The sequence below is a fragment of the Taudactylus pleione genome, unplaced genomic scaffold (assembly GCF_031769625.1).
Source record: "Taudactylus pleione unplaced genomic scaffold, aTauple2 ptg000116l, whole genome shotgun sequence".
In the NCBI taxonomy this organism is placed as follows: Eukaryota; Metazoa; Chordata; class Amphibia; order Anura; family Myobatrachidae; genus Taudactylus; species Taudactylus pleione.
Window position 1 is genome coordinate 28531983 of NW_028284518.1, and position 22459 is coordinate 28554441.

General features: G+C 40.1%; 1 protein-coding gene across 1 annotated transcript in view; it reads right to left on the bottom strand.

Annotated features, from left to right (window-relative positions):
- Positions 1 to 22459, bottom strand: part of LOC148524852 (UPF0489 protein C5orf22 homolog) — a 68253-nt gene that overhangs the window by 33857 nt on the left and 11937 nt on the right. The window contains exons 2-5 of the mRNA XM_088471750.1: positions 18755 to 19208; positions 17872 to 17934; positions 15411 to 15532; positions 2005 to 2071 (exon numbers count right to left, since the gene is read on the bottom strand). Coding sequence (XP_088327876.1) covers positions 2005 to 2071; positions 15411 to 15532; positions 17872 to 17934; positions 18755 to 19208 — 706 coding nt within the window. The remainder of the gene's footprint in view (positions 1 to 2004; positions 2072 to 15410; positions 15533 to 17871; positions 17935 to 18754; positions 19209 to 22459) is intronic.

A 22459-nucleotide genomic window follows, 5' to 3' on the forward strand; every position in this document is an offset into this window, starting at 1 on the left:
TATACGAGCATAGGGAATAAAAACTATAACCCCTCTATTTAATCTATATACCAGCTCACAGAGTGAAAGACACAGGCTATACACCATACCAGAATCTTAATGCTAATCATTTAATATAACTTCACCACTTGCATTAAGCCATTGTGTTGTGTTAAAGATTTTAAGATTACTACAATGTACCAATATGTAAAACAGGGTGAATAAACACTGGAATATTATACCTGCTGAAATTCATGACTACCTCATTTTGTTACACTTAGATACATTGCAGCTAGCTAGCAACTGTTGCATTGTTATGAGAATCCTGAGTAACAATTTCAGCTCACCAGAGATATTTTACACACCCTAGATTCTGAATTAAGATAAATATCACATTGATAGATACTCAATTTAATGATATTTATATTGAGTTGAGACATTTATATCAGGGAATTGATTTAACCCCTTGAAACTTGGAATTATTTGACAAACCCTTTACTGCATAAAAGAGGTTTATACTCTTATTTTTACTCACTAAAATGTTCTGACACACTACTTACTATCCTTTTTAATATATTTAGCTTTTCTTTATTCATTACTTAATTAATTATTTTAAATGACTAAATAAAAGTTATATTTTACTACTTGTGCACCATATACAGATTCTCCCTTTTTTTTTTTCTTTCCTATTTTCAATGTATATTCTCTCTTGAATCTGTGGTGGCACCCCCATATATGATCCTGATAGATAATTATTAATATTTGAAGATGATTTTGATAATATATATCTCTTAAATCGAATTGTCCTGTGCAACACAAATTATTTCTTTTGTTTTATTATAACTCCTTACAGTGTGTCCTTAATGAGGCACCCAGACTAATTTTTCTCTCCAGCTGTTCAGCTCTTACTGTGCATTGTCTGTATGTTAAATGCCAGTCGAAGAGAAAAATACACCCCAAAAAATAAAGAGGAATGACAGTAACAGAACTTAAATTATTATACCTGTGAGGGAACAGGGTTACATATTTCACGTAGACAGTCACCAGGTATAAATTCTTCTACGTTTTATTAGGTAACAACTGTGTAATTAAGAATATGGTGAACCAATGGGAAAACAAGCAAACAACAACTTCCACTCAGAGGTTAGCAGAGTCCAGCAAGTGGCAGGGCAGAATCACAAAGGCCCGATGGCGTAGTCCCGAACGTCCACAGTTCCCTAATGAAGTCCTGATAGCAAGAGTACCCTGACCAGAGAGTTACCTCTTAAGTCAGTCTTTCCCAAATCGAACAGAGCCTGGGTAGACCTTTTTATACCCATCTCAAACCACCATGGTAACTGACAGTATTCCTGTCAGCCCTGTACCAATCAGGGTGTACCTACTATCTGTGGCCAGACCTTCTCACCTTACACAGGGGATATGGGACAGGTATCACACACACTGTGAGGGCTCCATGGAGTGTAATGGTGGACAAACTAGGATAATGTGACCACTAGCATTAGAACAATGGACAGTTGATTTACTTTCCTTCTGCTTATCCAAAGCCATGCTGAAAATGAACACATTTGGCATTTTATTTTAAGCCTTTGTTGATAAATCCTAGTAACTTAATGTCCAAGTTGCTATTTTCTTACATGCCACCCACTTAGCATAATTTAATCATCAACCAAACATGGTTAACATAACATTGGCATTACAGGTTACACATATAACAATTGCCCTTCTGACCATTGACCTGGTGGTTAACTACTGTATATATCAACCTATCTAGGAGCAATATAACCTTTATTATTAGTATCTGGCACCATACACTTTTAAAATTTATTTTTATTCTCACAGTTGCTATTTTTTTTTTAGATGGAAAAGATCCTTGTGAAAGCCAAAACACGTTGACCTACAAGGTGTAAACATTCCCCCCTCCCCCACAAAGGGTAAGGACACAGGTATTGTTGATTTCAAATGAACATAAAGGTAGGACAATATTTTTGTTAAAACAGACTAGTTTAAGATAATAAAGTACTTTACCATTTCATAATCTGGTGCTTCCATTCGAGATTTCAAACTATGCACAAGTTGGGCAAGACTGCTCATTCTGAAAAATGAAATACAAATTAGAAATACCAAAAGCCAGGTATGACATTCAGAGGAACTAATCAATGTCCTCACAATGGCGTTAGAGAATAGATCCAATAAGCAGCTGCAAGCAGAGGGGTGCAAATCATCCAAAACTCAATTAGGAGCTGAAGCCAATAAGTAAGCAAAACAGAGCTAGAGGTTGGTATATAGATGACTGGATATACTATGTACTTATCAGAGTATGATGAAGATGTAGGAGCGCTACAGGCAAACATGTCAGGCGTTAGGACACAATGCAACAGGACCTCTGTTGGACCCTATATTCATTATACATCAGCTAATCTGGGATATACCAAAATTGGAATGCCTTGCAACAGTTTTAGCATGGCCAAATAGCAAAACTGTGGCAGGGCATGCTGGGATGTCTAGTTCTACAACAGCCAGGGGCCGCTTATTGCCTACCCCTACACTATATGGATCTGGAGGAAAACTTCACAGAGGGGTGGCAATTGGTCTGGGATGCCTAACTTATAATAACTTGAAGATTAAAAACCGGGCAATGCCGGGTATCGGGACCTTTAACCCCCAAGGATGTCTTCTGGGGTCCACTGTTACCACTCTCTAAAGTATTTGGCCAAATTCATTCAGTGGAAAGGCTCACAACAGGGTCAAAATTCTGCCAGGCGTACACCAATGGGAGGTCTGACCGGGATTCTAACCAACCTAAAACATGGACAGGATCCAACTGGACCAGGGGTCGGTGCAGGGGTGCCAGAATGCATAACTGGACAGATAAACAAACAAACCAACCAATTAATTTTATATATAAGATACTAGCTGAAGTCCCCGGCATTGCCCAGGTTTAAATCTTAAAGTTATTAAGTTAGGCATCCCAGACCAATTGCCACCCCTCTGAAGTTTACATCTAAATACATCTAGTGAAAGGCCCAGAACAGGCTCCCCGGGTCAAAGTTCTGTCCAGTGTACACCAACGGGAGGTCCGTCCAGGACCTAAAACCCCTAGTATGTCTTCTGGGATCCAATGTTACCACTCTGTGAAGATTTTGTACAAATCCATCCAGTGGATAGGTCAGAACAGACTTCCCGGGTCAAAGATCTGCCCAGCGTACACCAACGGAAGAAACGTCCGGGACCCTAACCCCCCTAAAGCCTGGCCAGGATCCAAAAAGAACCACCTCGTGTAGGTTTCATCCCAATCGGCGCAGGGGTGTCCGAATGCATAACCGGAAAGACAAACAGACCAATGATTTTTATATATATACACACACACACGTTAGCAGCATATGCTTTAAGTACTGTAAGTTGCGAGGTTTTTCCAGCACATGCCATAGATGCCTGATCGAATTGAGATCTGGAGAATGTGCAGGCAAAGTCAACACCTTGAACTCTTTGTCAAGTTCCTCAAAGCATTCCTGTACAATTTTTGCAGTGTGGCAGGGCGCATTATCCTTCAGAAAGAGGCCAATACAATCAGGGAATACCACTACCATGAAGGGGTGTACTTGGTGTGCAACATGTTTAGGTGGGTGCTACGTGTCAAAGTAACATCCACATGAATGCCAGGACCCAAGGTTTTCCAGCAGAAAATCGCCCAGAGCATCACACTACCTCTGCTGGCTTGCCTTCTTTCCATAGTACACCCTGGTGTAATTTCTGTCCCAGGTAAATGACGAATAAGCACCTGGCCTTCCATAGAACGTAAACGAAAATGCCACCTCCTGCAGTTGATACTGCAGAAAGCACCAGTATTTCTCTTTTTTCTCAGCAGGTGCTTACCAGCACCACCTGCAGTTCACAATGCTCAATATCAAGTATCACCACTTCTCAGCTAATGCTCACTAGCATTACCTGCAGCTCATCCTGCTCAAGCAACTGGTTCTACTATTCTATTTCTGAGTACTCTATCACCGAGCCATCCCGCTCAAGCGTGCTACCACTGAGCCGTCCCGCTCAAGCGTGCTGCCACCGAGCAGATGCTTATAGTCAGTATGCAATTTATCAGTTAATTGACATTTTATCTTAGGTGGAGGCAATCCTAAATAATTAGAAAATTAGAGCTATGAACTATGAGCTTAAACCCAAAATATAATTTAATAGAAATGATGGGATATCGTTTTGATTTAAAAGATATATTTCTATATAGATATATATCTATCTATATATACACACATATATACAGTAACATATAGGGGTGCACTCACCAGTCTCAAGGTAGTTTAAAAAAAAAAAAAAAAAAAAGAAGTACAAAAAAATGCTTTATTCCATGACAAAATGAACAGATTCCGACATTTCGGTCCTCTTTGGAAAACTACCTTGAGAGACTGGTGAGTGTACCCCTATATGATACTGTATCTATTTGCCTGCGGAGATATCCCAGACCAAGCATTGGTGCTGCACCCCAGCAGATAGAACTTTGATAAGTGTGTGGAATTTATATTATATAATATAATATATATATATATATATATATAAATAATAGAAAGAGAGGGGCACTCACCAGGCTTGAAAAAAGTTAATCCAATTTTAATTGACATAATCTAACTCACTCAACGTTTCGGTCACAATCTGTGACCTTCTTCAGGAGTAGCAGCACAGATTATAAATAGATCAGCATCTACAACAATGGATACATACATAATAAATTTATATATATATATATATATATATATATATATATATGTATATATATATATATATATATATATATATATATATACACACACATATACATACATATACATACATATATATGCACACACAGTCAGGTGCATAAATATTGGGACATTGACAGCATTTTCATAATTTGACATCTATTCACCACCACATTAGCCTTGAAATGAAACAATCAAGATGTGCTTTAACAGCAGACTTTCAGATTTAATTTGAGGCTATTTACATCCAAATCAGGTGAACGGTGTAGGAATTACAACGGTTTCTATATGTGCCTCCCACTTTTTAAAGGGCCAAAAGTAATGGGACAAACAAACCAATTCGAAATCTAACTTTCACTTTTTAATACTTTGTTGTAAATCCTTTACAGGCAATTACAGCCTAAAGTCTGGGATGCATAGACATCACCAGACGATGGGTTTCATTCCTGGTGATGCTCTGCCAGGCCTCTACTGCAAATGTCTTCAGTTCCTGCTTGTTCTTGGGGCATTTTCCCTTCAGTTTTGTCTTCATCAAGTAAAATGCATGTTCAATCGGATTCAGGTCAGGGGATTGACTTGGCCATTGCATAACATTCCACTTTTTAGCATTAAAAAACTCTTTGGTTGCTTTTTCCTGTATGCTTCGGGTCATTGTCCATCTGCACTGTGAAGTGCAGTCCAATGAGTTCTGAAGCATTTGACTGAAAATGAGCATATAATATTGCCCGAAACATTTCAGAATTAATTCTGCTGCTTTTGTCAGCAGTCACATCATCAATAAATACAAGGGAACCAGTTCCATTGGCAGCCATACATGCCCACGCCATGACAATACCACCACCATGAGGTGGTATGTTTTGGATCATGAGCAGTTCCTTTCCTTCTCCATACTCTTCTCTTCCCATCACTCTGGTACAAGTTGATCTTTGTCTCATCTGTCCATAGTATGTTGTTCCAGAACTGTAATGGCTTATTTAGATGTTGTTTGGCAAACTCTGATCTGGTCTTCCTGTTTTTGAGGCGCACCAATGGTTTACATCTTGTAGTGAACCCTCTATATTCAGTCTTGTGAAGTCTTCTCTTGATTGTTGACTTTGACACATATACACCTACCTCCTGGAGAGTGTTCTTGATTTGGCCAACTGTTGTGAAGGGGTTTTTCTTCACCAGGGAAATAATTCTTCTGTCATCCACCACAGTTGTTTTCCGTGGTCTTCCAGATCTTTTTGTGTTGCTGAGCTCTCCGGTGCGTTCTTTCTTTTTAAGAATGTTCCAAACAGTTGATTTGGCCACACCTAATGTTTTTGCCATCTCTCTGATGGGTATGTTTTGAGTTTTCTCATGGGGGGGACTTAGGGTTAGGCAGCCCCCCAGGAGGTTAGGGTTAGGCTAGGGGAAGGTTAGGGTTAGGCAGCCCCCGGGAGACTTGGGGTTAGGCACTTTGGGGTGGGGGGGAGGTTAGGTTAGTAAATACAAAAAAAACGTACCTGTCGGGATCTTCACTGCTGGTCCTCCGCTGTCTGTATTTGAACAGCCGGCCAGGGTAAATCATACTGATTCCCTCAGAAGCAACCACCTCCAAACAGACTATATTATATACATACATATATACACATATTAGCAGTGCCTACCAGTCATTGGTGAGCGATTATTAATTTTAAGTAATGATGCAGAGTGCTTGTTCGATTTTGCTTTAGGCATTTTACTGAATCGATTAAAATATTATGTGGACGGGGACTCACTCACTTGGTTGTCAGTGTGATGGCCACCCCTGGTTCACACACAACGCCTCAGTGAGTCTCTCTCAGACTAGTGAAGACAAAAATAGACAATAATTTTGATGTAGTCAGCATTCTGGTGTGCAGGATGCCGACGGTAGGGAACCTGGCTCCAGAAGCCCAACTGACGGCACCTGGAAGGTAAGTATCGGGAGTTAGGGGAGGGTTAGGTTTAGGGTTATGCACAAGTGGGATGGTTTGGCACGAAGGTGGGAGAGTTAGGTTTAGGGAGCAGGAAAGGAGAGGTTAGGTTTAGGCACTAGAGGGAGGGTTGGAGTGTTAGGTTTAATGTGCTGGGGGGAGGTTAGGTTTAGGCACCGGGGAGGGTGGGTTAGGGTTATAGCTACAATATTTACGAATGGGTGTCGGGCTACTGCTGTTGGTATTCTGACCAGCGGCATCCTGACCGCTGGGATCTCATAACCAACCCTAATTATTAATAAGAGTGAAGACAAGTGCACTGAATTAATGTACCAGCTGAACAGGTCACTGAAGTCTCTCAGATTGTGGAGTCACTGTTTGACTGCAGTCACAGTAGCAGTGTCTGGGAAGGAGCGTTCCGTCCAGACCAACCGATAGCCAGAGAATGCCCATGCTGCTGCTGGCGGAAAGTAAAAGATGTCTGGCCGCCGTTGTCATCATAACATGCCCCTCCAGCTGCCCTCCCTCACGAAACTGTGATATCTGGGCGTCTCAGAAGATTGTCTTCGGAACTCCTGGGACACAGAGCCCAATTCCTGATCCTGGACAAAACGGGATGTATTGCATCACTAATGCAATACATACACACATATTCAACAAAATATGGTCTGGATACCAATATTTTATTAACATACATTTTCTACCTACATCCAATATTTTTTTTTAACCACCCTCTAGCACTGTTTTTGCCTACTTAAAAGATAAAACTTTTGCCATAGTTCAGCATGTACAAAATACCCAATTTTATATAAAGGAATGTATTCTTTGACACACAGAATCAAAGTACAGCACCTGTACACAGCAGGAAAGTCAAGAACAAGTTGAGTTCAGGTCAATCAATGACAGATCTGAAAACTGTAGACACACACTGCTTTTTATCAGATGTCAAATGCAAGGTGGTTTTCCCATTATGGAAAGACTCCAATTTTAGGTTCTGCTGTGAAATCATGAATTGCACAGAAATGTATAATAGAACTGCAGAATTCCTACTGAAATTTGTACCTAGCATAATATATTTGTGTGACACAAAGGGCATCTCAGCTCCTAAAACTTGCTTTGCCTGACATTCTCATAATAATAACATCCTTTTCTGCTGTCTTGTTGAAGGTGTGATTTGATGATGAAGCAAATGTCTGTTGACAGTTTAAAGACTGGCATAAAACAAAACTACAAAACCACTGGACCGAACAGAAAGCGTTGATTAATCACTTGGTTCTATATACCTATGGTTTTGTAACAGTAGATGAACATACTTTCAGCTAATCCAACAACTACCTCTACTGGCAAATTTTGAACACTACACTGAAATTATATTTAAGAACTATACCTCCACACTGTAATCTACACATTTCGCCAAACTAAAGTTGAAGTTGTGTGTGCTTTTTTTGAACAGTATTTAACAAATGAACATTAAATGATTGCTATTTGTTTTGAGATGCAATAAAGGGTTTTTCGATTAACTGTATAAGGCATATAGTTGCACACAAAGCTATAATCAGGCATGATGACATATTAAGTACCATGGTTTTACTACATTTTTTTGAGGTTTACATTTTTTTTTATTTACTTGGATACACATTTGAGTGGTGGTCCCTGGTACACACTCTGGACTGTGCTTTTGGATTAAATTACTATTATTAACAAGCCCCTAAGATTATACACAAGTTTGTTTTTTTTGCGTTTTTATCTATCAATCCTCCCCATCTCTATCAGAAAACTAACAGCGATAGGAGAAAAAAAAAAAAGTAAGGAATGGGGAAATAAGAATCCATGGGGTAAATTTACTAAGAATCGAGTTTGTGCGAGTTTGCAAACTCATGCGAGTTTAGCCTGTTTTTCAAACTCGCAAATTTACTAAAAAGACCAAACAAGTGTGATTTTGGAAAGGAGTTCTCTCTTTTCACTGATAGAACTCATGTGAGCTTGCAAGCTCAAGTAAACTCACCATCGGCCAAACTAGGAAGTACTTTAAGTGAAAAAGTTGCAACTCGGAAATTTACTAAGAATCGAGTTTACAATCTGCAGTGAGTTTGGCAGAAACACACACAGATCAATGTGATTTGTGTATGTTTCTGCCTGAATACCTAATATAAAGTGTTTTATTATTTTAAAAATTACGCAGGTTCACCCCCCAAAAGCCTAACCAGCTCCTAAATTGCCTGATAATGCTTTGGCCACAGAGACCCTGTAATAGGGTCTCCGGGCTGTGGCATTACAACCCAGCCGTTTTGTGTCCATGCTGGTTTTAATTATACGGGCACCCCTATTTTTTTCCCCCTATAATTAAAACCAGGACTGGCCCTGCAGCCAGGTGTTGGTTCCTAAATTACTTTGGAACCCTACTCGTGTTTCCCGTAATTTTATGAACCAGGACTGGCTGGCAAGTCCCGGGCTGGATAGGCTTTTCTTTGTAAGGGGGGGGGGGGGGGTTACAGGTAGACCACACAAGCAGCCTTAGCATATTTCACTGATATGTGCGGGCTGCTTGCCTGAGTGCAGTATTTTCTCTCTGCAAAACTCAATCTCGGGTAAGTAATCTCATCTAAACTCACAATTTCGGGGAAAAAAACATGTTCTGCTTCACCATTGGAAAACTCACTTTCAGCTAAACTCACTTCTCTGTAAATTTGCGAGTTGAAAGATGGGAAACTCACCCGAGTTTAGGCGAGTCAAAGGGGGAAAAAAAAAAAAAAAAAACTCGACCAAACTCGATTCTTAGTAAATTTACCCCCCAATGTTTTAGCTGTAAGTCTTGTCATCCAATGCGATCATTTTTATTTCTCATTTTGCGTAGCTTCATGGCATGTCGAGTCACCCTCAATCTCGTAACTGTGTTTTGAGAACTTATCAGTGGTGGCAAATTCTTCATCAGGTATTTACAAAGGTGAATTGCACTTGAGATGTGGGTATTGACTAAGATTCCAGGACTGAGGTTTGCCTTTGGGAGTGGGATATGTGGACTGAGCATTTGACAGTGTGACTGTTTTTGGCTATTAAGAGGAATGCTAGTGGGAGCTGAATGTGGATACAGAATGAGACCGATGTAGGGAGTGAAAGGGATGTTGGAACCCATTGGGATGGCTGTGGTGACAGAGTGGGAAGATTGTGGGCACTGAGTGGGATGAGTATGCCACATAACTGCTCAGACCTCAGTTGCATAGACTGCATGTGTGTATTCCAATGAGCACACAAATCTGTGAATTAGCAGCTCCACCATCTTGTGAGTGACAGCAATCTCACTCCATGAGAGTGCTGAATCTGCAGTTACCTACTGGATGTGATGGCATACCATATCTTCATTGTGCAATGAACACGACCATCAAGGCGTCAGCCTTAATGATCGGAATTGCATTGCTTTTTCGAGTTTGAGTTACAAGTTGCTTTAAATTTTCGATCCTGTATCAGAAGTCTTAATGGGACATGTGAAAGTTTAACTATGGAATTTCCAAATTTTTTTTTTTAAGTTAAAATATTTATGCTTTAAAATTTAGAAACAAAACATTTGCCAGATGCCTCCCCCCCCCCAGTCCAGCCGCTTATTCATCACACATCAGCCTCTACATTTTTCTCACACGTCACCTCCGCATATCTGCTTTTCCCTAACAACCCAACCTCTGCCCTTCTGCCTTTCTCTCACCACACGCTCTCCCCATCAGCTTTTCTTTATTGTTATGGGGTATAGGTCAGTGAACACTGGATATAGGGGTGCAAGGAAGGGATGACAAAACAAGATGCAATACACTGAGGAAATGATATGAGAGATGACGCCAGTGATAATGGGATATGGAGGGTGCAGGGCAGCTAGAATAGGATATGGGGGTGCAGGACAGCAATAACAGGATCATATCTGTGATGACAGTATATGGAGTGTGCAGCACAGTGACAGCAGGACATTGCGCTGCCGAAGATTTACGACAAGAAATGGGAGGTACAGAACGGGACAAAAGTACATAGGGGGTGCAGCAACTATTCATACTGTTCTGTAGTCTCAGATCAGTATGTCCAAAAATGTAAATTTGGAATGGGCTTTGACTTCATTTGTTACAATGTAAAAACTCGAACATTTTGTATTTAGATAGGAAAATGCTGAATTTAATGTAGGAAAAAAACAAAACCACAAACTATGTATAGTTAGAGTCACATGAAAAGGGGAAGGGGAATAATAGCTGTAATGAGCATGGATATAGGTTAAGACAGAGTTTCTCAGGCTTTAAGGATATCTATGCTTGAGTCCAGATAGAATCAAATTGACTCGGGTACTAATTAAGAGACACGTGCTCAAGTATAGATATTCTTAAAACCTAGACTCTAAAAGGCAGAGTTTGGAAAGCTCTGGGTTTAGGGAATATTCTGCTGTACAGTGCAAAAAGCAACGTTACAAAGTAAGGGATTGTAAGATAAGAGCTACATGGTTATGTATGGTAGTAGTTTATGCTTTAATGCACTTGGATATATTGCTAAAATATATATGTTGTCTATATCCATCCATCTCTCTAAATGTGCTATTAAATGCATTATTTTACCAGCAAGAAATAGTCTACATTTACAATGGACATCTATACCACACTTCTACCAGATTACCCCTAGACTATCATATGAACATCATGATGTACACATACAGATGCATATATATGAACTATGTGGACTTTGTTAATGCTTGAGCACCACCAGTACACTGAAGACCCAAAAGTCATGTGATAGATGCCTAGTATCATATAGGACCCATTCTAGCCTGGAGAAATGCAGCATCTAGACATGGCATCATTCCACAAGTGTACAGAAGACCTCTGGAGAGATATTGACCTTTGCTGTCTTTATAGCTTCCCACAGCTCTCTGATTTTTGTAGATGCAGGATCCTAAGTGAGACTGGACATCTCCACCAGGTCCCATGAATGCTTGATCGGGTTCATGTTGGGAGAACGTGGTGGCCACACAATTCCTCGGAACTGAATGCTACTCAACACAATTCTGGACAACTTGGAACCAATGACACTGTGCAATACCCTGCATTATCCATTATTGTGGGGGTACATGAAGTCCATGAAAGGCTGCAAATGGCCATCAATGCAACGTGGTGGTTACCAGTTGACGTGTTCAGGCGGACCACAGCCGTGAACACACTCCACCATTATGGAACCACCACCAGCCTGCATGGTACCTTGTTGACAACTGGAGTCCATGACCTCATGGGGACTGCGTAACATCCAAAACCTACTATGAGCCCGAAACAACTGGAACCATGACTCATTTGATCACGACACATGATACCACTGTTCCAGAGTCCAATTAGCGACATCACGAGCCCAGGTGAGGCGCTGTGTTCGGTGTCAGTGTTAACAGGGGCATTTTGGTGGGTCTTCTGCTCCCATATCCTATGGAAGCTAAAGAACGCTACACTGACCTGCTGGTTATGAACCTGGTACTTACTAGCTAAAATCACATCCACATTTAATGCAGTGTCACTTGTCTGTTACTACGAACAAATCTGGCCAGACACCACTGGTCACGATCATTTAGCACCCATGGTCGGCCATTGCGCTGTCCACGGTGGGTGGTAAATGCCTTTGATGAGGTATTGGCAGTATGCACAGAACACCATAAATCTAGGAATGTTTAATGTTTGCACAACTTCCTCACTTTTGCATCTTCATTCATCCATCCCATCTCCCCACTCACTGGACAAACCAGGTTAAATGAGAGCGGTATCAAAACTATTACTCTTACAATGTAGCCCACACCCATAACACTCCCCAGACTCCCTGTATGACATAAATACATATAATTCTCCAGCTAATGGAATAAATTCTGTTAGCAATTAGAAGTCGGCCATATTGCTCCACTCAAGTGAAGCTATTTATACTAGACCCACTGAGGGTAGCTACTGTCAAAGCTGAATAATTGGCTGAGACAAGTTCAGTTTAAGATTTAATCGCGACGACGCCATCTTGCGATTGGCCGCAAGACGCCATCTTGAAAATGAGATCACAAGACATCATTTTGCGAATGGCCGCCTAAGCGCCATTTTAGATAAACTCACATTTTAGTACATGTGGCGATAATACTATTAGCACCATGCGATTGCATCTTTCACCATTTCTCATACACACATTAATACGCACAATTGCGCTGTTAACTAGTCGCATATTAGTGAATGCATAGGACTTTGTATGAAACCGCTGTTTTATTAGCTTTATGCGCACGCATCTGCCCCAAGTTAACTAGCGTCCTTATATCAAACCCCGAATACTCACACATTACATATTCACACATAAGGTTTAATAAGCTTTAAAGTATATGATTTAAGTTGGTTCAGTTAGTTTAAATGCTGAGAAATAAAGATATTTGATAACTAAGGTTTTTACATGCTAAACAAGTCGTGTTTGGTTTCGTAATGATGCGTACTCTTTCCACAGCATTCCGGTGTTATCGGTGGGGAGATCGCATCATGCATTCTCGAGTTATGGATCGCAGAGACTACAAGCAACAAAATGTATATTTCATGAACAACTGTTAGGATGTTACAGGGGGCGGGAAGGGAAAGACCCCCAGCTGTTAGAGGCAGGGAGAATCTATTTGAACCAGCCTGTTAAATGCTCTGTAACAGATGCTTCTCCCCTGGGAACCAATGACATCAGCAACAAACTTCACTATTGTTCTGTCTATTCTGGGTGGGTATAAATATGTGTGCTCAAACGCTGGGTTCTTAGTCTTCGTGCTGAATGACGAGGGGTCTCTTGCTGATGCCTATCTTCAGGTCCGGAAGCGCTGCATATGTATACTGTACTTGGGTCTGTATAATTCCTTTTGTGCCTAAATTTTGTCTGGATCAATTGCGTGTAACTGTCTGAACTTTTACTTGAATAACACTTTCTGATAAGATTTTTCACTAAATCTGTGCTTTGGAACCACAGATTCCAGGTCTAAGTCTTTATTTACTGTATAACTGCGTACGCAAATTAGCGTCATCCTTAGAGGTTTATAGGAAGGAATTTAGAAGGTACAGGCAGGGGTATATAGAGGTTCATTTTAATATCGTTACTACTTGACTAGCAAAATGTTATGAAAATCCTTATTTTTTAGTACTGAACAATTTTAAATTTTTTTTTAAAAGGAAATTTCTCAAAAAACCTTAAACCCAAGAGGCCCTAAATTGAACAGGAGCGAACAAACCCTTACTCTTAAATCATCCTCTATCCTGAGTTATGCCTTCCAAAAGTAACTCAAAACTGCCACTTGCAAAGTGAAAGTAGTTAGTAATGTTCAACGGTTTAAACAGCCTACTATGAATGTTCAACTTTTATAACAACTTACTCTGTGATCCGCTTAAATGTTTATACATTAAAAATAATTCATATTAAACAGCCTATTCTGAACAATTTTTTACACCTATCCTGTATCTGTTTCACTCTACTCTATAACATCACGACGTACAGCTATTTTGTCACAACAGGGGCGATTCTAGAACTGGTCAGTGAACATGGGTAAATTACCCCATTTGGGGTAAAACTGAAATCCTGGGGGTAATGGACGGACAGCCGGGCATGCATATGAATCATTGTCTGCCCATTACCCCCAGGAATGGATGTCACTGGCGCTGGGTGCAGCGGGTCAGTGACCTCCAGCCCGGCACCGCAGGGAGGCTCTAAGCCGGACGCCAGCTGAGATGTTATTACCAGCGGGCACCCGGCTCCTTCCCTGCAGGGCCGCATTAGCTGGAGGCTGGAGTTCTCTTCTGAACTCCAGCTTCCGGCTCTCTTCATGCGCAGTATGGGAGAGACGTCATGACGTCTCTCCTATAGTTCTGAGGAGCAGCCGGGCGGACAGGACGGCGGCAGCTGCAGGAGCGGGGATTAAGGTAAGTTTTTTTTTTTTTGTAGAAGCTGCACTACAGGGGAATAACTATGGGGGCACTGCTACAGGGGCATAACTATGGGGGCACTGCTACAGGGGCACAACTATGGGGGCACTACTATAAAATGTCCTTCCTTTCAAATCAAGGGGGTAACGTCGCGTATCTAAATATATTTTGGGGAAAAAGGTAAAAAAGTTCCCTGATCCCTGTTCTATAAGATAGATATATCACTCTTGGATTTGCGGTCGTGTACACATATATGCACTAGCTGTTGAATGTGCTTCGCCCACAATGAAATCGCTTCTGCCAACATTGTTTTTTATTTGAGGTGTTCCAGTTGTATTGCTTTGTATAGGGGCCCTGGCGCGGGATTGGCCACGTGACCAGCAGCGCTGATGGCAGCAGTGTCTTCACCCACCACTTGAACCAACATCACTGTGTGCCCTGTGATATAGCCTATTCTATTCAAGTTAACGCGGGCCCAAAGCACCTTTCCCCCCACCCCTAACTGTCTTCTCGTGCATTGATGTCAAGAAATTTTGTTATCATAGCTCAGCTCTAACTTGACAAATCGAGATTGAGCAAAGTGCAGTTTATTTTTAGGCGTTTCCACCACAAAATAATGCAGTTTTCATGCCAACTTGGTACAGTGAGAGACAACGTTCTTATTATGAGTAGAGTTCACTGTTAAGCCAAAGTAAAAGGCAAGTGGTTCTCAGCAGGCCATATCTCCATATCCTTCATTTTCTATATCCTGAGTGCGTAATGTTAAATGTTCTTTTTATCTATATAAAAACTATCATAAAAATAGTTTAATCTGTTAAGGAATACACATTTTTTAATATCCATACCCGGTATTTGAAGACCATCTTTGTACAGTCTCTTCACCATCATCCTCACAAAACTCTCCAAATGCTGCCTCCAGATCTTCAAGCTGACGTATTCGGTTATCTACACAATCAACCAGTGCATCCTGTTAATATATAAGGGAAAACAATCAAATCAATTTTATCAATCAAGATTTCCCTGCAGTGGGAATACATGCCGTGCCAGGGGTATGCGTTCAACATCCCGGCGGTCTGAATGCGGACGCTCCTATTACCGAAGCCAAAAGCCCAGTGCCGGGATACAGAGGGTAAGTATCGGGGTGTTTGCGGTGATTAGGTACTAAGGGGGGAGGGTTAGGCACCATGGAGGGGCAGGTTCGGTTCAGGCACTAGGGGTGGGCGGAGGTTAAGTTAAGCACCAAAACAAGGGGTGGTTAGGTTTTCGGGTAGGGAGAGGGGAAGGGTTAGCATACAGACCAACAAGTGTCGGTATGTTAACCCTTTCAAGATGCCGGCATCGGGATTTCAACAGCCGGGACCTTGAGCGCCAGCATCTCATACCGATTCCGTGCCATGCCTGTCATGCGGCCCATGAGTGGGGATGGCTGTTTTAGCTTTTCACTGTATAGTAGGCCTTATTCACGTTACATCACACATTAGTGCCGCTTAGAACACATTTATGCCCTTTACACATTATGCCACACAGTAATACCTCTTACACATTATGCCACACAGTAATGCCCAGCCTTTATACAGAATGCCGCATATTAATGCCGTTTACACATTATGCCACACAGCAAAGCCCGGCCTTTACAAATTATGCCACGCAGTAATAACCCTTACAAATTATGCCCCACAGTAATGCCCCCTATAGATTATGCATCTCCTTCCCCCCTTACCAGCAGCCCCTCCGAACACCTAATGGTGTACCTCTAGCAGCCCTCATCTGCTGCCTGGCTCCCCCTGGCTCAGCAGGCAACTGCGCCAGCCCTGCACTCAGTGCAAACCTTGCTTGAAAATGGCGCCGCTGTCATACAACTCGGGCACCGTGCAGGAGCCAATCGGAGCTAGAGGACCGCGAGCTCAGATTGGCTCATGACCATCACCTATTTGAATGACAGTAGTGCTGTTAGAAATGCGTGCAGGGCAGATGGACCGTGTCCCGGAGACGCACTGTGCTGCGGCCAATCCCTGGCAGCCTGACAGGGATTGACCGCGGCACAACGCGTCCTTGGCTCTTTTTTTTTTTTTAAAAGAGTCCTTGGCCATTAATACCTGGTAAAATACACACTATAGCGCGTATTTGCGTTCACTGCTCAGTAATGAATAGAATATAGTGGAATCAAATAAATATTAGTTTTTAAAATTTATTATTGATATATTTGATTAATTATGAAATGTGCATATGCATTTTTATTTATAGTTATTAAATGTTTAAAGCAGGGGTTCCCAAACTCGGTCCTCAAGGCACCCTAACAGTTCAGGTTTTAAGGATACCCATTGCTCCTGCATAGAAGGTATAATCAAACTAACTGTTAAGTAAGTCGCCTGTGCTTAAGTATGGATATCCTGAAAACCTGGACTACTAGGGTACCTTAACTACAAAGCTTGGGAACCACTGGTTTAAAGTATATACTAATACTGATAGATGATATTGTCATGGGAAAAAAATCAATCTAGCAGATTTTAATATGAAAACATATGTACACAATCAGGCTTTTCACTGTTTTTTAAAGGTGGAGTAATGGATTAATTATTTCTTTGTGGCGATTAAAAAAAAAAAAAAAAATTGCACATTGACTTAGTTCACTTTATTGGAACTTTAATAAAAATTGGTACTCACTGTTTAATCAATTTCTATTAATCCATCTGAGGACATTACATTTCCAACCCTTCTTTCACACTAATTGGTTTTCACTCTGTTTTTTGGAGTGTGACCCTATTTGGGTGTTTTATCAGGATTTCCCCTGTGGGATTGGTTAGTAATAAACTGAACTCCAAAATGGTGGAGAGAGGTAGACTAGGAGGAGACTGCAGCAAACAAGTTTAGTTTGCAAATGTGGCTACTTCAGGACCACTCTACACCCAGGTATGTCAACAACACTTTTTTTTGGCCATCTTAGGTAGATTTGCTATGCAAGGAGGAATAAGCCAACCAATACCATTTACACAAAAAAAAAATAAAAAAAAAATAAAAGTCTTCTGATAAAACCAGGTATAATTTGTGTGAGTACTACAAAACGGGTATTGGTGTTTGGAATGTGACCAATCCAAAAAGCAATAAAATATGCTCAGGAGCTAAGGGGTTAACAGATCCATTTCAGGGAGGAACAAGGACCTGTACAACTTTTGTTAATCCATGCTTGTGATCAGGTAATACATAATATATATGCTACATTTGAATGATAAAGGATCTCCTTCATATACTACATTTTGCTTATGTTACCAAAAAACCTTATTATGCAAGAATAAATGTATGAGCTACCTCGGTGGAATCAGGGCTCGGCTTCTTGAAGCTGTACAATTGCTGCAAGATTTTATATTCATCCTGAAAACAAAGAGAAAAATAAATAATTGACATTATAAAAGAATACTGTAGTGGCTAAAAAAAACAACATATGAAACATAAGGACACGTTATAAAAGCAAAATCCTCTCCACAATGTAAAGTTAATACAGAAGTAGACAATGTGCTTTTTCAGCTGTAGTTGAGCTACTCCTAAGTAGAACAAGCAGGTACTTAAAATGTTCAGGACACACATTGTAAATCCATTCTTTGGTATTGTCCTGTAAGTCTATTCTGGAAAAGGAATGAACAAACACAGGAGAATTCCCGGGGCCTATGGTATGTTTCTTGGATATTACAAATAAAAATGAAAAGCATTAACAAAATAAAAAACACAACCTAATCCCTCTAAAAAGTAAATATTCAATGCATTTACTGTACTAAAATATATGTAAAACCATTCCCATTTGTCCTTTATGTGTTAAGATTTTAACAAGGCGAGAGACCTGTGAAGGCCATTATTAAAGCCTGCAAAATGCCAATTAATACTGGTAAATCCAAAATATAGTCCACAAACGAACACACTTAATCACAAGTGTCTGAACATGCCACTTTTTAATGTTAGCTGCAGCCTTCACCTGTATTACTGTACAGCATACTGAATATTGAGCATGAACTCCCTGTATATAGGGATTCAGTAAACACACTTTGAACATTCTGTTTTCAGTGAAGAAAGTACAAAATCTCCCTTTTAAAAACACACAATGTGCATCTATGAAGTATTTGAAAAATGTAGTACAAACAACTTCATAAATTAGGGTCTACTAAAAACAAAGGTTTTTAGCCTTGGTCTTAATACAAACCTGTGTGTACATTTCTTTGAAAGGATTCTTGACTGAAAAGAAATCTAGATCTATATCCAAGACATAAGCATTCCCTCTCTCCAAGATCTGAATGATACTGTTAGAGAGTTTAGCATTCTGTGAAGACATGGTGCTGAAATCACTGCTTGTTTCCATGCTGTCACTGAGGGAAGTGCCCTTTATCAAACTGCATTCTGCACTTTCACACATAGCAAAGCTGACTCCCTGTGAAGATGCACATTGAAATGCAGAGGCAGGACCACCCGCTACTTCATCATTTTCCATAAGCTTTAGCTTTTTAGCAGCGGATTCACCCTTTTCTGCATCTTCGCAGTCTGGGTCCCTCACAGGGTTCAACAAGATGACATCCAAATTAAGAGGTTTAGGGTTTTCAAGTTGATGTTCAGGAACGTAAAGACCATCACTTAGGAAGTAATCATCTGTGCTTGTGACCCTGAATTAACAAGATAGAAAACATTTGTAGGATGCAATTGAAAACAATCATCTCATGACTACAGGTCACTGTTTAGCAGCTAGGATTCAAATCAAATCAATAAATGTCTCTATGAGAAGAAGAATATTTGTAAAATTCATATCTGTTCCCTGCAGCACTAAAGCACTTGACAGGAGCTGAGCAGGCTTCACACAACACCATTAGCTGTTGCTGTTATACTTTGAAAGTCAGTGATCTGAATAACTGAACCAATATAATCCAGCGCATAGTTATATTGGATTATATGATTTTGGGCGAAGATAAAACATTTCTCAGTATATTGCTTGGGGCTTTACTTTCTTTTTTATAGTTTTTGAAAAATTATGTTTACAGTTAATATTATTGATAAAAAATAAGAGGTTGCATTGGACCTTACTATCTCACCTCAGTGAGGGATACACTATGAAATGGTCTAGACTAGGACATCTCACTAATAAGGAACATCCTTGATACTCCATATAATTGTTAAATAAATATACTAGATGCACATTACAGAAAGCAATCACATTTTAATTTATTCTAATTACTATTTATGACTTTCACAGATCTATTCACGGTTTTTCAATATTTAAAAAAAGTTTTTTTTAAAGTTTATATATATATATATATTTTTTTTTTTACAGGGAACTATACAGATATCAATATATTAATATTGACTAACATACTGAGCCATATATATTAGATGTAACAATTCCGTTTTAGGCATATCATTGTGTGCTAACCACACTAGTACCCCTTATTACGTTTTTTGCTTGGGGTAGTAGCACACCCATTAGCATGTTTTTTGCTAGGGGTAGTAGCACACCCATCAGCATGTGTCGAAGTCAGATATAAATATGAAATACTAAATAATGTCTTATAGCCAAAATCTTATGCAATAACTGCCCTAGTCTTACAGATTTCAAATGCAATAGATAATTATAGTTTAGCCAGTAACCCTCAAGGAGATGTAAATCAATGTTTGCTGGCCCAGGTTGAATAGGTCAGCTCAAAGAAGCATGGTGTCATAAAATGAAGGATTTATATTCACCAACATTCCCTGTGTTTGATGTACAAATAAGCTGACCCTTACTGGACAATGGATGAACTAGTTATAGGACCACCCCAGGTCTGTTGCACTGAGATTTGATCTTAATTATACGCATTGTATACACACACTTGAGCACATGAGTGCCTAGCCCATTGTTTTAGTGATAAAGACAGAAAAAACCTGTTTAAACTGCCTCCCTAACAAACTAATATATATTTGAAGTACATTAATTCAAGAAATTCACTATTTTGATACATGTATACATACAAACACACATGAACCCCTTGCTATGAAATATATATTAATTTGATGGAAACCACTTTTAATCATTATGGTATATTGATTTAGACAATACCCCTGTGGGCCTGGTGTTATTCAAGTATATTTGATTTTACAGTTGATCACCAGCTGCAGTACCAAGGCTCCCCATTGTGGCCGTGAGAGATTGGTTTGATTAACCACAATTAATTTCCTTTGAGGCATTTCTTGTAAAACTAATCTTTCCTTTATCTTACTATTTAGTAATTTCAGTATATACAGGTATATATATTAGATATTTATATTACATGTCCAATGTAATATATAAATCTCAGCTTCAGTAGCTCACACCATACATATAGTTCAGGGATGGAACCACATAATATCGTGTTTTAGTATCATATTGTGCAGAATTGTGGTATCAGTAATCCGATGATTGCGAATAGATTGCTAATATCTTCTTACCGCAATGTGCGACAATGTCAGATTTATGTTTAATGAATGGTAGGTTTGAGCTAGTTTTTGGAAGGAATCCAGAGGTGAACTCTTGTAACTGCATCATGAGCCTAGGCATCACCCACTGTTTGGAATCAGCCAATGACCCCCAGTGAACTGGATACGTCCCGCCCCTGGACCAATGGAATACGACACAGCTTACCATTATACACACCCAAAATTTAACTGTATAATAATGCGCTCCCCTGATCCAGGAACCAGCAGCTGAAATTCTACCAGTTATCTGGTGACGACTGTACTCTCTGGATCCGGGGACGCGCATGTGAACGTATTTATACTGGTTTGTAACTCTGACTTTTTCTTGAACTGTATTGTACCACTGAATTGCTTGTAATATTAATGTTATATATTCTTTCAATACAATATTTACTTTTGTGCATTGGACCACAAAAACTGGTGTGTGTGTTCATTTGCTTTCACATAAGGTTATTATATATATATATATATATATATATATATATATATTCACATTATAACACTGTAATTCACATTGTATTCTTGATATGAAGAAAGCAATTATTATGCATACTGCTAGTGTTACAATATAGGAAGGTATTGCGTATGCATCATACATTGCATGCACTGTGTCCACGTGGCGTCAACAGACGTAGTGTGATTTAAAGTAGGATTTCACACATGAGTGGCAGTGTGTCTCTAATCCATAACTTTGGGGGAGACCAAACCAAGAATGGTTACTTTTGCAAATTAGGAAGAGAAAGCAGAATATGCAATATGGAGATTATTTAAATCTAAAAATTAAAAGTTACAATAAATTATCAATGATTAAAAAACAACAACATGGTAAAACAGACTGTTAATATATAAAAGTAACTGCTAAGATAGGATGTTCATGTATATCAGTTACTTGTATAATAAAGACAATCTGTACATAGATCACTTGAAGACAACCACCAGAAAGGATTCCACCTGATAAGCAACAAAATAAATTACCCATTGCGGGCTGAATGTAATCCTGGTGTTAAACAGCAGTTACTGTAGTGGCTTCCATGTATGTATCCAAAAAAGAACTTGCAAATCACTTGCAGAGCTTTGACCATAGAAAAGCTTGAAATCATTTGAACCTTAGGCAAATCTGCACAAAGGGGCTAATGAAGAGTGAAACGGGAATGGGTATGAAATACCGCCGGCCGCATGGCCGGCGGTTCGATTCCCGTCAGCGGCAGCCCGACAGGAGCAGAGTGCGACGCAGCGGAAGCCCGACAGCGCTGGAAATCCCGATCGTGGATAGGTAACTATCTACTAACCTAACCCTCCTTAGGGGTGCCTAACCCTAACTTCCCCCCCAAGTGCCTAACCCTAATCCCCCCTCTAAGTGCCTAACCCTAACCACCCCCTTCCCCACTACCTAAACCTAAGTCCCCCCCGGGGGTGCCTAACCCTAACCCTC